We start from the raw sequence: 16,709 nt of genomic DNA on the forward strand, positions 1-16,709 counted from the left end.
CGATTTTTTTGATGTCACATCATACTTCATCTTCTCATCAAATCTTCTGACCAATCAAATGCTCTCTAGAATCCAAAGCACCCGCCCCCGGCACTATAAATAGACGCTGCATGATTATGATCGCTATTTAGTTTTACTAAGAGTTTCGTATTGAATCTAGGGGGTAATCTATTAGACTGTGGCTGTCAAATGCGGCTTTAGCGAGCTCAACAGTCAAGTCAAGTCATCTTTATTTATATAGCGCTTTAAACAAAAAAGATTGCGTCAAAGCAACTGAACAACATTAATTAGGAAAACAGTGTGTCAATAATGCAAAATGACAGTTAAAGGCAGTTCATCATTGAATTCAGTGATGTCATCATGCAGCTCTGTTCAGTTTAAATAGTATCTGTGCAATAATTTGCAATCAAGTCAACAATATTGCTGTAAATGAAGTGTCCCCAACTAAGCAAGCCAGAGGCGACAGCGGCAAGGAACCAAAACTCCATCAGTGAGAGAATGGAGAAAAAACCTTGGGAGAAACCAGGCTCAGTCGGGGGGCCAGTTCTCCTCTGACCAGACGAAACCAGCAGTTCAATTCCAGGCTGCAGCAAAGTCAGATTGTTCAGAAGAATCATCTGTTTCCTGTGGTCTTGTCCCGGTGGTCGTCTGAGACAAGGTCTTTACAGGGGATCTGTCTCTGGGTCTCTAGTCCTGGTCTCCGCTGTCTTTCAGGGCTGTAGAGATCCTTTCTAGGTGCTGATCCACCATCTGGGCTGGATACAGACTGGATCCGGGTGACTGTAGTGACCCTCTGACTTGGATACAGACTGGATCTGGTGGCTACGGTGACCTCGGAATAAGAGAGAAACAGACTAATATGAGCGTAGATGCTAATGATGTAGCAAGTACATCGGGTGTTATGGGAAGTGTTCCCGGTTCCAGTTTACCTAATTAATGCAGCCTAAAAATCCTTTAACGGATTTGGATATTAGAAGTGTATTAGTATGTTATGTGTAAGCCAGGTTAAAGAGATGGGTCTTTAATCTAGATTTAAACTGCAAGAGTGTGTCTGCCTCCCGAACAATGTTAGGTAGGTTATTCCAGAGTTTGGGCGCTAAATAGGAGAAGAATTTGCCGCCCGCAGTTGACTTTGATATTCAACAGCTCTGGTCTGAGCAGATATAAACAAAACGCTGTTGGCTATTTTAAAAAGAGGGCGGGCTGCTAGATGTGTCCCGCCCCCTTTAAAGGGAATCCGGTTTAGGGAATATTTGCATTTATTCACATGCAATTTGATTAGCTAGTCATGGTGGACTGTCATGATTTTGGCTAATGCAGGACACTAATGAATGATGCGCATCAGAGGGGATTTAGAAGTGGGTATACACAAAGCCGATTGATAAACAATTGGGTATACGCCATATATTTTTAAAAATCCGATAGACTTTCATTGAGGGGGTGAAAACTTTTATACAATAAGAATTATGGTGTATTTAAACTGTCTACTGCCATAGCAAATTTAAAAACTAGCTACTGAAAATACAGCTAAAACCAGCCTAAACTGATTGGTTGCTTTGGCTGGTCTCCCAAGCTGGTTTTAAAAATGGTTTTGGCCACTGTTTTAGCAGGTCACGCTGGTTTTAGCTGGTTTTTAGCTGGATTAGCATAGAAACATGTTAACAACATGCTAGTAACTCGCTAATCATGTTAGCAACACGCTAGTAACTTGCTAATTAATGCTAGCGACATGCTAATCTTTTGCTAATCATGTTGGAAACATGCTATCGACATGCTAGTAACGTGCTAATCATGCTAATGACATGCTAGTCACTTTTTAATCATGCTGGAAACATGTTAGCGCCATGCTAGTCACTTGCTAATCATGCTAATGACATGCTATTCACTTGCTAGTCATACTAGTAACATGCTAGTCACTTGCTAATCATGATAAAAACATGCTAATCACTTGTTAATCATGCTAGCAACATGCTAGTCACTTGTTAATCATGTTAACAACACACTAACGACATGCTAGTCATTTGCTAATCATGCTAGCAACATGCTTGAAACATGCTAATGACATGCTAGTAATGTTGTTAATCATGCTAACGACATGCTAGTTACTTGCTTATCATGCTAGCAAACATGCTATTCACTTGTTAATCATGTTAACCCCATGATAGCGACATGCTAGTCACTTGCTTATCATGCTAGCAACATGCTAGTCACTAGCTTATCATGCTAGCAACATGCTAGAAACATGCTAAGGACATGCTAGTCACTTGCTAGTAATGCTAGCAACATGTTAGCCACATGCTAAACATAATAAAATCATGATAGTGACATGCTATTCACTTGTTAATCATGCTAGCTACATGTTAGTAACTTGATAATCATGCTAACAACATGCTAGAAACCCGCTAATGGCATGCTAGTAACTTGCTAACATGCTAGTCACTTGGTAATAATGCTAGCAACATGCTAGTTGCTTGCTAATAATGCCAGCAACATGCTAATCATGCTGGAAACACACTAATGACATGCTAGTAACTTTTTAATCATGTTAACAGCATATTAGTCACTTGCTAATCATGCTAGTGACATGCTAGTTTACTATTTCTTATCTATTTATCTATCTGTCTATTTATCTATCTATTTTTCTTATAGATTTTATAGTCTTCAAAACATTTAAACTACTTCAAATTAGTTAAAACTGAAAACCTTCAAACTTTTAGCTTTTAAAACAACTTCAAACTTTCTGGCTAGGCTTTTTCAAGCCAACTTAAAGTTTGCCTACAAACTTTACTATCTAGTATATTTTTGTTGTTTTTATAAATTGATAAAAGTTCAAATAAATGAACGTGGGGTTTCTTGAATTTGCCAAAAGCTTATGACTATAGAGTCGTGAGCGTTTTGGAGGAATCAGTTGACTAATTGATTCAGTGACTCACTAACAAAATACAAGAAAAACACTCACACTTAACGCCAACTACTGGTGTAACGATGTAAACTGCTGAAACGACCAAGTGAAATAGAACACATAAGAAAAATAGAACATAAATAAAATAGAAACAATGATTTATTAATTGTTTTTCTTAAAAAAAAACCCTCTTACGCTAGCTTTCTATATTCTTTTTCTATTCTATCTATTGGTTTTCTCTGTGTGTGTGTGTGTGTGTGTGTGTGTGTGTGTGTGTGTGAAGGCTACTGCCTTGGGCTAACGGAGACTTATAGCACTTGCATTTTATTGCTCTTTTGTTGATTTTGATTGCTTCTATAGTCCTCATTTGTAAGTCGCTTTGGATAAATGTATCTGCTAAATGATTAAATGTAAATGTTAATTAATTAATTAATTAATTTTTTTTTTTATTAATTAATTAATTAATTAATTAATTAATTAATTAATTAATTAATTAATTAATTAATTAATTAATTAATTATTTAATTGGTTAATTAAAGATGGAATAAGAGTACGAAATAAACATATATTTAACTATATATATGTATACATATATATATATATATATATATATATATATATATATATATATATATATATATATATATATATATATCACTGATAGGCTATATAAACTAAACATATCTATATAAACTAAACATTCTAAAATGCATAAAAATGAATATTTTTCTATTCTAGTTTTAAATGTACTTCCTCAACATTAGCAAACAAGCACAAAAACATCGCAAAACCCATATATTTTGCATATCCGAAGAAAGGGAGGAAACCTTCAAGGAGTAGGAGACGAAACTGACCCAAATTTTTATTTTTTCTACAAGGGTAGAAATATGACACCATCTCCTCTTCTGCCAACTCTGAGCCGGGGCTCTTCTCTCAAACGACTTTGCTTTGCACATTACCATCTTATATCACGCGCTTGAACAAAATACATCTGGCCTTTAAACACGTGGATTTAGTGCAGCAACAGTTTAAGGAAGTCGTTTTTGTGTAGTTTTCTACTACTTTCCACTGCTTTCTGTGCAGTGCATTTTGGGAATAGCGCGTTTTCATCTAATCTCAAGTTTGGAGTTACAGGTTTCAGACTGATGTGAGTAAGGACTGCGTCAACATCCGCGAAACTCCTCTTCTTTGTGCGCATCCTCAGCAAAGGCTCTTTTTTTAGGGGATAATGTGAATGGCCGTCGGCTTTCTTGAGGATTGATGTTTTTGCAGTAAGAAACGATGGCGAGTTCAGTAGTGAAAACGTGTTTTGGCGTACTTTTCTTTGGACTTTTGTTGCTCGCGCTTCCATCTGCGAGAGCGCAAGAAGATGTGGAGGAGGAGAGATCATGTCAGGGCGCCTTTGACTTGTATTTTGTCCTTGACAAGTAAGTAACTGTTACAATTCAATCGTTTTGCACACTGTTTTTGAACAAAGAATCCACTCTCTTTCTCGCTCACTCGCTCTCTCTAAAAGTAAAAGAAAGTCAGTCTGTAAGTTATATCTTTAATCTCTTTGCTCTAACAGCTGGTAAACTTTCTGGTATGCAACATAAACCCGTCAATCACATATAAAGGCGACTTGATCTGTATGAAGTGCAAATGTTTTGCTGGCTGTCGGCCTGATGTTTTCCATACTGAGATAAAGTAGGCCAGTACATTTCCATTCACATCCTCCGTCTTTCCCCAAATTTCTCACATTCCGCATCACTAAAATAGATATTCACCAGATGTCTATTGTTTGGTATCACTTGGCTGGGTTCAGTTAGAGTTCACAAAGTGTAAGAGACAATGACAATACATACACTACCAATGACTGTTTAACAGAAGTCATCCAGTTTATTTTTATTGTGCCAACTTGTTGTTTTGTGCTCTGTCTGTGTGTAATGATGGGAAGAGGGGTGGTACATGTGAAGTTTGCTGAATAAGCACAACTTCATTCCTCGGGGTTCTCTTTTCCTGCCTCTTATCCTTTACCATTGTTAAACAGACCCGGAGAAGCAACATCCTTTCCCACGATTTGACTGGGAAGATTCTTTACAGGATGCTTAGTCTAATTACACATTTATTTATATAAAACACCTTTTTGTATGCATTGTAAAATGGTATGGTCAGTAAGCAAAGACAACTTGTTTTTACATTAACTCATCTAAATAAATTGAGGAATTTCATCTTTTTTTTATGAGAAATAATATGAAGTCAGTTTAATGTAAGTTAAAATAATATGTACAACCAAAAAATGTAAAGAAACAATTCAAGTCACAATTTTCACCTATCTCGGCTTTGTTAGTCTTATGAGGCTCACATGGTAATGTGTGGGTTGTCTGAAACAGCATTGGTCGCATGAGAAAAGTCTCGTATTTATATGTTTAGATGGGTTAGATTGTTTCAGTATTACCTTATTACTTGATCTTGATCTTGTTCAAGGCCCTTTGATGAAAGCATGTGTCAGAAGTTGTGTCATGTGTCAGAACGTGTCAGAAGTGTAATGTGTGCAGCTGTCATAAAGAGAAGAAATATTTTAGGTCATACTGGTTAACATTAGCAGTGAAAACATTAGAAACCATCAAATGCACCATAAATCCTGTGTACATTATGTCATTAGATTTTCATGTGTCATGCAACATGTTCTGGAACTGATCAGCTGAGTAAAACGTCTCGGTTACCTATGTAACCCTCGTTCCATGAAGGAAGGAACGGAGGCGTCATGTCGATGACCAACAAATTGGGATCTTGCTTCAAGAGACCAATCTACTTTGAGTGTAAACTAAATAAGCCAATGCGCATTGGCATGCAGTTATTGCATCCAGCTGCAGCTGATTACAGCATGAGCATAAAAAGACAGCAGGTGCAATGCATACCAGGTTTTCGCTTAGAAGCTGCCTGTGCCCCTTTTTGGTGTAGGCTGGGGCTCGCAACAAGAAGACCACTCGCCGTTTTCATAGCACTACCCACTCAGTGAGATTGGATAACTATGAGAAAACGTACCCATTCCACTTTGAACAGGGATGCTGCGGAAGCCCCATCCTTCCCGAAGGAGGTCTCGGGAGCAAATATGCATATGAACATCTGTATAGGATCATATGGACAATTGGAGGTGATTGTAACCCTCTTGGAAATGGCAGAAGTCTGCCGGGGAAACACTGTCTCTGAGGCCCCATCCATCGTATAGGTGTTTCTTCCACACGGATCAGTCATTCGGGAGAGTGAAACCAATATTTTTTTGAAACCGGGTCCCTGAGTGGATAAATTTGAAAACACCACCCTTGCGTTTTTGTGTGGACAGCGAATCCAACGATGGTGTCATCAGCCCACCTCTCGGCCCTAGTCAGACAATGCTACGTCACATAACAGCAACAAAAACATGATGAAAACACTGAACATTTGTCTTTTTATTAACTAACATTAACTCAGATTGATAAATATTTTGTTCCATGTTCATTTGTATACTGCGCGCAAGGTTTATGCGCATAGTCCAAGTATTCTTCTCCGTTTTTAGTGTATCTCTGTGGCAGAATTACAGTGCCACATGCTGGTCTGGCATGTATACTACATCGCTTTGTGTCAGTTTTGTGGTTTCGTGTGGACGCAGATATTTCTTGAGACAGGTCATGCTTACCTACCGACTTCCCTTCCACAGGGACATGGATAGCAGCAATTACAACATAGACTTCAAGGGTGGAGGGAGACAGCCTTTGCTCCTGCCCTTGCTGCAAAAAAGAAAGCACAACCCTGATCGGGCATCTCCGGGGGTCTTCTCTCTGAGAAGAACACCACTAGACGAACAGGTTCCACTTGTTATCGTGTCTCGTAGATGGTGCTCTCGCCTAAGTGATGGTGGCCACTACCGCTTGGGGTAGGTCACCAAGAACCTCCGCATCCCGTCCAGGGACCAGACATGAAGTTTCCAGAGGTCGGGACGCAGGTGCCACAGTGTGCCCCGTCTGAGTCAGTACATCCTTCCAATGATAAGCCAGTCGTCGAGATAGTTGAGGATGTGAACACCCTGCTCTCTGAGGGGAACAAAGGTTGCCTCCGCGACTTTCATTAAGATATGGGGAGACAGAGAAAGCATGAAGGGCAGGACCTTGCACTGATATACCCATCCTTCGAACGCAAACCGCAGAAATGGTCTGTGGCGCGGAAGGATTTTCACACGAAAGTACGCGCCCTTCAGGTCGAATGCTGCAAACCAATCTCGGGGACGGACACAACCGAAGATGCATTTCTGCATAAGCATCTTGAATGGTAACCAATGAAGGGCCTGGTTCAAGACATGCAGGTCCAAGATTGGTCATAACAACAACCTTTCTTGGGTACAATGAAGTAAGGGCTGTAAAACCCCGTCCTCATATCGGCTGGAGGGACCGGCCCTATTGCATCCTTCGCCAGTATGACTGCGATCTCCACGCGCAAGACAGGAGCATCGGCTGCCTTCACTGTAGTGAAGAGGATGCCGCTGAACTTTGGGGGACGCGGGGTGAACTGAATCGCATAGCCGAGGCAGATGGTCTGCAGAAGCCAGCAAGACAGGCTGGTGCAAGCGGGACCAACGGAACCACCGCTGTACCCGCAGTGGGGCAGCGAGGTGGAAAGCAGGGACCCAACTCGGGCGGCTTGTGAGCGGAGTGTGCGGTGCAACGCTTACCTGGTTCCACAGGTTGGCAGAGGGTGTTTGAGTAGGGCCTTTGTTTGTTGCCTTTGTCTTGCTGCCAGCCGGCAAAGGAGGAGGATGATTGAGGTCCGGTGTTGGGCCTTCCACGACTCTCCGTGACCTCCTGGGACCCAGAGATAGAGAAAACCACTCTCTCATTGAGATTTTCCAGATTCTCCACCCGGCCCTCCTCTGGGGAGGGAGAGGTGCCTTCAGCATCCCCCACAGAGCAGCTTCCTCCCTCTCTGGGTCGCCCGTCCCTTGGCCTCTTGCTCTTCCGCTCAATGCCAGGTTTGATGGGGGCCAAGACGGGTGGGGTGGCCTGCCTATGCTTAGCTCCATGGCGCCATTTGCTGGAGGCGGATGCGCCGCGGGAGTGGGTGCGGACACAGGGGGCTGCCGTCAGTGATGAGCAGGCTGGGGCACTGCAGACGGGTGCAGGCAGCAGCTGCCTGCCGGGGCAGGGTGTGATGAACCGCCTCAATCTGCATCTGTGCAGCCGAGAGATGCTGGGCCAAGCTCTCGTCTGTGTCACCGAAGAGGCCGGTCTGGGACACAGGGGCATTAAGGAACCATCTTTGTCACCATCGACCAGACACAGCCAAAGATGGTGCTCCTGGACCACAAGTCTGACATCGCATGACCCAGAGAACTCGCAGTGACCTTTGTCGCTCAGAGCGTGAGGTCAGAGGCGGTTCGGAGCTCTCTCAGAACTTCCGGAACGTGACCACCCTCGTGCAGGCCCTCGGTGCCTTGGCCTGGTGCACCTGTGGTAACGTCGTAGCATGTAAGGTGGAGGCAGCTTCTCCACAGGCCATATAAGCATCGCCGGACAGGCCAGACAAGTACCTACAGACCCGGGAGGGGAGGCACGGTACGCCCTGCCAGGTGGAGGTGGTTTTGGGACACAATTACTTCGCAACCGACCGCTTCACGGGGGGACCCCCGTATACCCTCTCGCTGCACCACCGTCGAGGGTAGTGAGGAACCATCAGGCCTGTTTCCAGCAGTAAATGGTGCCATCCACCTGGTGAGCTCCTCATGCACTTCCGGGAAGAAAGGCACCGGGGCGAGGCACTTAGAACCAGCGTGAGGCACCCTGAGAAACCAATCATCCAACCTCAAAGGCTCAGGACTCATTGGAGGTTTCCACTCGGCAGCCCCGGCCCGGCATAGCCGACATCTTTGGATCTGAATTTCCTCTCCAGAGAGCTCTCCCTTTGATGCAGCGGTCGACATCCGGTTGTCGACAGGAGCACCGAAGGACACCGCTGGTATGCTCTTTGAAGCAGGCACAGTGCGTTCCTTTGGCCACTCAACTGGATCAAAAGCACTAGTGGAGTGGTAGACCCCCGAGGGTTGGTTCCCTGAGGGGTTTGCCACCGCTGTAATCCTCAAACCACCTGTGCTACTGCCGGAAGTAGATCACGGCAGAGGCAACGGAGCTCTGCCCCCCTGGAGGAATTGGAGCCTGGCCCACAGCTCCGAGATGGTCATCTTCCCACAATGGGAACATGATTTATCTGCGAATGCCACCTCAGTTTGTTTAAAGCCCAGACACGTGAGACAGCGATCGTGACCATCACCCAGCGCCAGGTAATGACCGCATCCAGAAACGCATGGGTGAAATGGCATCTTTAAAAAGACGGTCCGTCTTCTTTATAAAGACGCACCCATGAAGCTCTTTTAGAGAAATTGCTCTTTCAGGGAAATGCTCTTTTAGTGCTGAGGCGCACAGGGGAAATGGCCATTTGCAGCACAACAGGGGGTAGTGCAACCTGAAGTGTGCAACCCATTCAACACAGTAACCACCATCCGCTGAAGCGCTGTGCCACCAACAGCAAACACTTCCAAGAGCATGTTGAACTTGTAGCTTACTGAAGAGACTTGGATAGAGCAGAATGATGTTGTCACTTGGCTCTGAAGCAAAAAGCTGGTATGCAGTGCATTCCTATTATGCTCACGCTGTGATCAGCTGCAGCTTGATGCAATAATTGCATGCCAATGTGCATTGGCTAATTTAGTTTACACTCAAAGTAGATTGGTCTCTCGAAGCGAGATCCCAATTCGTCGTTCACAGACGTGACGTCGAGAGTGACCGACTAAAAGGGAACGATATAATGCGAGGTCCTTTTCCACCCAGTTTTTCTCATGATGTGATGGCATAAGACATAGCCAACCCAAGCACCCCCCTTTTTCACTTTACAGACTTTGGAAAAACTGACATTTAGTGAAACATCTGCAGCCCTTTCAGAACATTACAAGCCTTCAGCTTCAACAATTTAAGTAATTTCCTGCATGCATTATTCAGTATTTTTAATCACCGTGCCATTGCGTGCATAGAGGGCAGAGTGTCAATTTTTCTGTATCTGTTTTATCACCAAATAAGCTAAAGTTGAAGTATTGAAGCATCACAAACAACAGCTGTATTGCACAAGACTGTTTGGCTTCAGGTGCACCATTATTGGACCCCCTTATTCTGAGAAGGGGCTTTCCTGGATTTGTTTTCGAGGAATTGGCATGTTTATCTGTCAAAAAGAATTCATCTCATCACAACCTCACAATGAGATAAAAAAAAAAAAAAAATCAGGTCCTTTAAAACACTAGGGAAGTAAAGTTTGATATCTTTAACCTTTAAAAATATTATAATCTAAAACAATTAACACTGACCAACACAAACGGACTGACCAGAAAATTAAAATTAAATATCCTCTTTCCTAAAAATACATTTGCTGCATATCATTGTGGAAAGTCCCAGCATATCAGTGGAATATTGGTTATATAAATAGAAAATTTGGGGCTAAAAAGGGCCAGATTTATAGAAATGATTACGTAAATTGACTTCTGAATATTGTTCTTCAAGCCTAGTATCATCGCTTCCACTTCTGCTTTCATGTGGCCCAAAAGCTTTCTGGGAAGTCACGGCCTTGGGAAGTGATTCAGAACCAGTCTACCAGTTCATGGCCTGCTGTTTAACAAGTGGAATAAAACAAAGAAACTGTCCGTGGGAATGCTAAGTGTGCTATTTGCAGAGTACAATTCTGGTGATTTTTGCCAGTGCCATTTAAAAAGAGAGCTTACCCCAAAATTTAAATTTGGTCATCATTTACTCACCCTCATGTCATTCCAAACCTGACCTACTTTCTTCTGTGAAACACAAAGAATGTTTTGAAAAAGGGTTTTGTCCATATAATGCATTTCTGTAGCTCAAAGAGTAGAGTATTGGATTAACAATTCCAAGGTCATGGATTTGATTCCCAGTGAATGTTTGAATTAATTAAATTGAATCAGATCTACACTTGAAATGCAATGTAAGCCACTTGAGATAAAAGCATCTGCCAAATGCATAAATGAAGGAAAGGCAATAAAGGGGAAAATAACATAACATTGGATCGTATTGAAGACCATGTCAAATTGTCCTCATCAAAGACCTTGTAATTTAAGTTTTTGGCCAATGCATTTTAAGCTGTCGCTCTGCATCCCTCTGACCACCTGACTCTTGGGATTGGTAATTGTTTATTACAATCTTTGTCCATAAACAATGTCTGGACACATATTGCGGTCTGATTTACTTCATCTTCATGATTGTTTTGAAACATCACTGTGTTAATCATAGTTTTGGTTCCACTAACTGTTGTTTAGCTTAAGATAACCCAGGCATTGAGTCATCTGTTTTAAAACAGCCAGAATAACAGCTGTAGTGTGCCAAGGATTCATAAATGTCAAGCCCTTCTCTGAGAGCCATGTTGAGTTTCTCCCCTAATATTCCCAAATTCAGCTTTACCTACCGGGTAAAACTCCTGGAACAGTTTTAGGAGACATGCATTCCTAGTTAAATGTTATCACACCACAAATCTCCTTTCTGGATGCAGACCAGAAACTGCTGTGAAGTTTACCCAGGGCGTAAAAAGTATTCAGATATGCAGAAAACTTGTGTTCTCAGACCAGCACAGAAAACTGAAAGACTAAAATCGAGAAATTCAGAATCGTAAGCTCAGTTTCCTAGAACAGATTTTAAAAAAAGGTTAGAAACTGAAAGGTTTTTCAGCTGAACTGGAGTGCAGTCATTCATCATCACAGAATGGGATGCATTAACTAAATTGGACAATTGTAATCATTTCTATTAGTTTTTTTTTCTTGACACATTACCATTTTAAGAGCTTTTAAGATTTATTGTATAAAAACTAGAAGAAACTTTGGCTTTTAAATACCACTCCAACAACCAGCCCCAGCTGTTTGCTAACTATACTTGGCCAGTGAATTAGACCCACTCCCATTCTTTCAACTACACCTCCTTTTTCCCAAATCATTTCAGCCAACCCAAGGTCTGCAAACATGTATGAGTAGCGAGTGCTTCTGTAGTGTAATATAGAGTATAGTATGTTTTAATAATTCTTCTGTATAGCCATTTTTCTGAAAACATCAACAAAATACAGTAAATGTATTTATTTATGCATTTATTTTCTTTCTTTATTTATGGTGATGCTATCTTGATTTACTCCATGCAGTGATGTTTTCTACTTTTTTTTAGCAAATACACATACTTTATGCCTACACATAGATGCAAAAGGTAGTATTTTGTCTTTATTTTGTCTAACAGTAAGACAAAATGATATTAAATTGCTTCTTGCACATTTTGACACTTTCAAAGTTAAATAACCAGTAAGTGATGCCAAAAGCACATTTAGTATTACCCGAAGAAGATGAATGTGAATCTAGAAACATTTTATGATGTTGGTTGTTGTTCTTTTATCATGACTCGTGTTTGACTCGTACGAGAGCGATTCACATCACTAGTGCAATGATGTACCGGGTGCTCTACTGAGCAAGTTTACCACATAAGAAAAGCCAAATATATGGAGCTGGTTATGAACTACAGTAAAAGTGTTTTGAGTTCTTAGCATAGTATTATTCAAGGAACTGTGCAAAAAAGTCTGTAATCTGCCCCTGTAATCAGAATTTGTATGAAAAGGAACAAAGTTATGTGTGTTTTACTGCCACTAGTGTTCATTTCAGCTAGAAACTGTATGTATAGGTAAGTCTTCTTCACATGTGAGCCAATGTGTGTCCAAATGTCAGCTGACCTAAAAAAGAAGCAAAATGACTTACAGGAAGCAAGTGCTTATTCCATAAAAATCTAAATTGTGATTTTTTTGTTGTTTACCAAGTCTAGGAGTGTCACAAAACCCCACCACGCCCTGTTTATTTGAATATGTTATGTGTACTATTGCAAAATGTTTTTTTAGGCTGTTCATAAACACTGAGGAGATCATCCAGAAGTGTTCTGTTTAACTGCTCTAGGCCTAGAAGATGTTTGAGGACCCGGAGGAGCCATTTAAACAGCAGTGTCAGGGAAATGTCACCATAATATTCTTACCATGCCTTTATTACAAAGCAGGAAGAAGGGGAGCTAATGCTGACTTTACATAAAGCTAAACCGACAGTCACGTTTGCTGGTCTCCTCTGTAAACATTATTATTAGTGCTTCACAAACCCCTTTAATCTGAAACGCCGACAGGTAACTGCACTCGACAGCAAAGAGAACCTTTTTATGAGCTGTGTTTTGGTTTCTGGTTCTGGCAGAAACGCAGATATGAAAAGTCAGTTTAGGATTCGATCTCGAGGGAAGGCTGATCTCAGAGCAGATGGGACCTGTAAGAGCAACACACTTTTCTAATTATCCCTCTTCCAAATATTACTCCAGTGAGTCTTCCTGTCTTGGCTCTTGTTGCATCAAACCGCAATGACTTTCACGTGTCTTAACATATGTGCAGTTATATACGAAGAGTTGTGTAACTGTAGCAAACATGAGTTCTGGGGGTCATTTAAAAGATGACGTCGCTGTTTGCGGATTGCTCGTAATTCCTCTCTCTGTGAATTAGGATCATCTTCAGAGTTGAAATCTCGCTGGCTCTATATGGTTTAGCATAACCCATCATTAAAATTAGATCAAAGGAGGGCACCGCAACATATTTCATCACGGATCTCACTTGAGAATAGACCACTTCCTTTCCTAACGCTGTTTGCACAGGTGAGAAATCTGCAAGCTAGGCACCAATCCCATGATTGCTGTTACCTCAAGAAAGTCCTGCTTCCAACACAAACAGCGTCCATTGTGATGTTCAGAAAGCCCTTAGCATGACCTGCATATTTTCGCCAGCGTTCACCTCTGTGTTACTTATGGTCTGTTTTGCAGTTTCAGAGCGTGCTGGCTATGCGCTGGCCCGTCTTTTGTTGACTGTGTTATAAAAACATCTTCTTCCCACGCCATTCCAGAAAGAGCTCTTCGAGAGCATTCATCACTCTGCTTCAGGATAAAACAAAGCCATCAGCTTAGCATTTCTCTGAAGGAACACAGACCGCTTTTTTAAGTGAAGTCATTTTATTAAAAACAATTCAAATCGGTCCATTTGAGATGTTTTGTTCTTGTCTAACAAGGAGAGTTGGGTCAAATAGGTCATAATATGTGCGAAAATTTACTGTTTTACTACAACATAAATATAAGATTGGAATAATTTCTAATTGTTTTTGAAGGGTAAAAGTTGCATTAAAAGATAAATCTTATCTGCTCACCAAAGCTGCATTTATTTGATCAGAAATATAGTGTGAACAGTAATATTGTGAAACTGTTTTCCATTTGAATGTTTTAAATCTAATTTATATTGATTTCTGTTAAAATTGACTCTGAAAACTGGAGTAATGATGCTGAAAATGCAGCTTTGCCGATACAGATATAAAATGACATTTTCAAATATATTCAAATAGTAAACATTTATTTTAAATAGTCACAATGTTACAGTTTTTACTGTGTTTTTATTCAAATAAATTCAGCCTTAGTTCACGATAGAGAAGTCTTTCAAAAACATTTAGAAATCACAATTATTCCCAACTTTTGAGGTTTATTTAACATTTCAGCAAAAATCTAATCTTTTCTGTTTTCTCTCCTCTTTGTCTTCGTGAAAATGTCCTTTTGGTCTGTCCGCATATGTACATTTGATCCACAAATTCGAAACCTTTTTTCTTTTCATTTATTTTCTTTCTTAACTTCTCATATAATGTATTGTCGAAACACTCTTTACATTGTGTTGCACCTCTATTACCTTCAAATTGTCCCCTTTTTTAAATGGATAACATTATTTCGTAATAGTTACAGGAATTAAACTCTCCAGGGAAAAGCTACAATGCACCCATATTATAATTTTATCTTATATTTTGTTATGTTTTTCAGTAGAGGATGATTGTAGCGTCAACCCTATTACCATGACTTTGTACAGTAAAAATTACATTTCACAATCTGGTAAATTAAGATTAAATTTTACCATTTTAAAAAACATTCAACCTTGATACCATCATCTGTGGGACACAATGCATAATCATCTGAAATCTTACAGAAATGTACCTTGTCAGACTGCCAGTGGCACTTATTTCTGCAGCATGTTTCATCGATTAGTCAAACTGACTCAAGCACAGATCAGGAAACTCAGTGAGCTCATTTCCCATTTGTCTTCCAGCACTAAAGAATGACCAGAGGAAATGACCAGCTGTCTTAAAGCGTTTACAGCTGCGCCTCAGGAGGAAAACAATAGGGGACAAAATTAGACGGATTTGCTTAGTTGAAAGCATTGATAATTAATTGAAAGAATTCTTGGTTGTATTGATCTGTTGCATTAAAAGCAGAAACATCCCATTTACTGCTTGTTTCACCTCTTTCTCCTCAGGTCAGGAAGTGTCAAACACCACTGGCACGAAATCTACAATTTTGTCGAACATTTGGCTGAGAAATTCACCAGGTACTAGAGCATCTCTTGAGCAAAACACACAAGCGCTATAGGACTCGACGGAATGCCTTGTTTTGTTGACATTATCCGATTGCGTAAGATTTCCGAAGCAGGTCACTGGTGATTTTACAAATGCATTTTATACATTTCTTCAACTTGTAACCATTTCTGGTCTGTTTCTCATCGTCTCTCAGCCCAATGCTGCGAATGTCCTTCATCGTGTTCTCATCCAGAGGAACCACGATCATGAGACTCACGGAAAACAGGTGCTCTTCTAGTGCTGCACATTTTTGTTGTTGATTTCATTCTACTCACTTTTGTTTCCATTTTTCGAAGGAGACCATAAGAAAAGGCCTTAATGCTCTCAGACGAGAGATCCCAGGCGGAGATACATTTATGCATCTTGGTCTACAAAGGGTAAAATTTTCAAATTAAATGTTTAGCATTCAAATACTTATTTTAATGTCTTTTAACAATATTATCTACATTTATTCACAGGCAAATGAACAAATATACCAGGAAAACTTTGGTAGGTTTATTTTTCACCTTTATTTGGACTCTGGAGCACAAAAGCAGTCATCAGTAGCACAGGTATATTTGTAGCAATAGCTAAAAATACATTGTATGGTTCAAAATTATTGATTTTTCTTTTATGCCAAAAATCATTAGGATATTAAGTAAAGATCATGTTCCATGAAGATATTTTGTAAATTTCCTACCATAAATATATCAAAACTTAATTTTTGATTATTAATATGCATTGCTAAGGACTTCATTTGAACAACTTTAAAGATGATTTTCTCAATATTTAGATTTTTTTGCACCCTCAGATTCCAGATTTTAAAATAGTTGTATCTCAGACAAACATTGTCCTCCTAACAAACTATACATCAATGGAGAGATTATTTATTCAGCTTCCAGATGATGTAGAAATCTCAATTTTGAAAAATGTACCCTTATGACTGGTTTTGTGATCCAGGGTCACATTTAGTTTCAAAGCAGCTTCAGAGTAATAAACAGAAACATAACAGAATCAATGATGCAAGCGTCTTCAATAAATTCTGCTAAAAAGGCAATAGTTTCATCATTCAATTTAAAGCGACAGTTCACCCAAAAATTAAAATTCAGAACCGTCATAGTATTTTTTTCCATACTATGAAAGTCAATGGCTACCGACAACCAACATTCTTCAAAAAGTCTTCTTTTGTGTTTAACAGAAGAAGGAAACTAATATAGCTTTGGAACAACTTGAGTAAATGATGACAGAGTTTTCAACATTTTTGGTGAACTGTCCCTTTAAGTCAGTTCATTATTGATTAAACGAGCTCAACAGAGG

The 16,709-nt window shown here is 40.3% G+C and overlaps 1 protein-coding gene across 1 annotated transcript in view; it reads left to right on the forward strand.

Annotated features, from left to right (window-relative positions):
* Nucleotides 1-3,788: 3,788 nt before the first annotated feature.
* LOC109109561 (anthrax toxin receptor 1-like) overlaps nucleotides 3,789-16,709 on the forward strand; it is a 29,876-nt gene continuing 16,955 nt past the window's right edge. The window contains exons 1-5 of the mRNA XM_042734731.1: nucleotides 3,789-4,329; nucleotides 15,314-15,385; nucleotides 15,568-15,639; nucleotides 15,709-15,790; nucleotides 15,872-15,902. Coding sequence (XP_042590665.1) covers nucleotides 4,184-4,329; nucleotides 15,314-15,385; nucleotides 15,568-15,639; nucleotides 15,709-15,790; nucleotides 15,872-15,902 — 403 coding nt within the window. The 5' untranslated portion in view covers nucleotides 3,789-4,183. The remainder of the gene's footprint in view (nucleotides 4,330-15,313; nucleotides 15,386-15,567; nucleotides 15,640-15,708; nucleotides 15,791-15,871; nucleotides 15,903-16,709) is intronic.

This window comes from Cyprinus carpio, chromosome B12 (assembly GCF_018340385.1).
Source record: "Cyprinus carpio isolate SPL01 chromosome B12, ASM1834038v1, whole genome shotgun sequence".
NCBI lineage: Eukaryota > Metazoa > Chordata > Actinopteri > Cypriniformes > Cyprinidae > Cyprinus > Cyprinus carpio.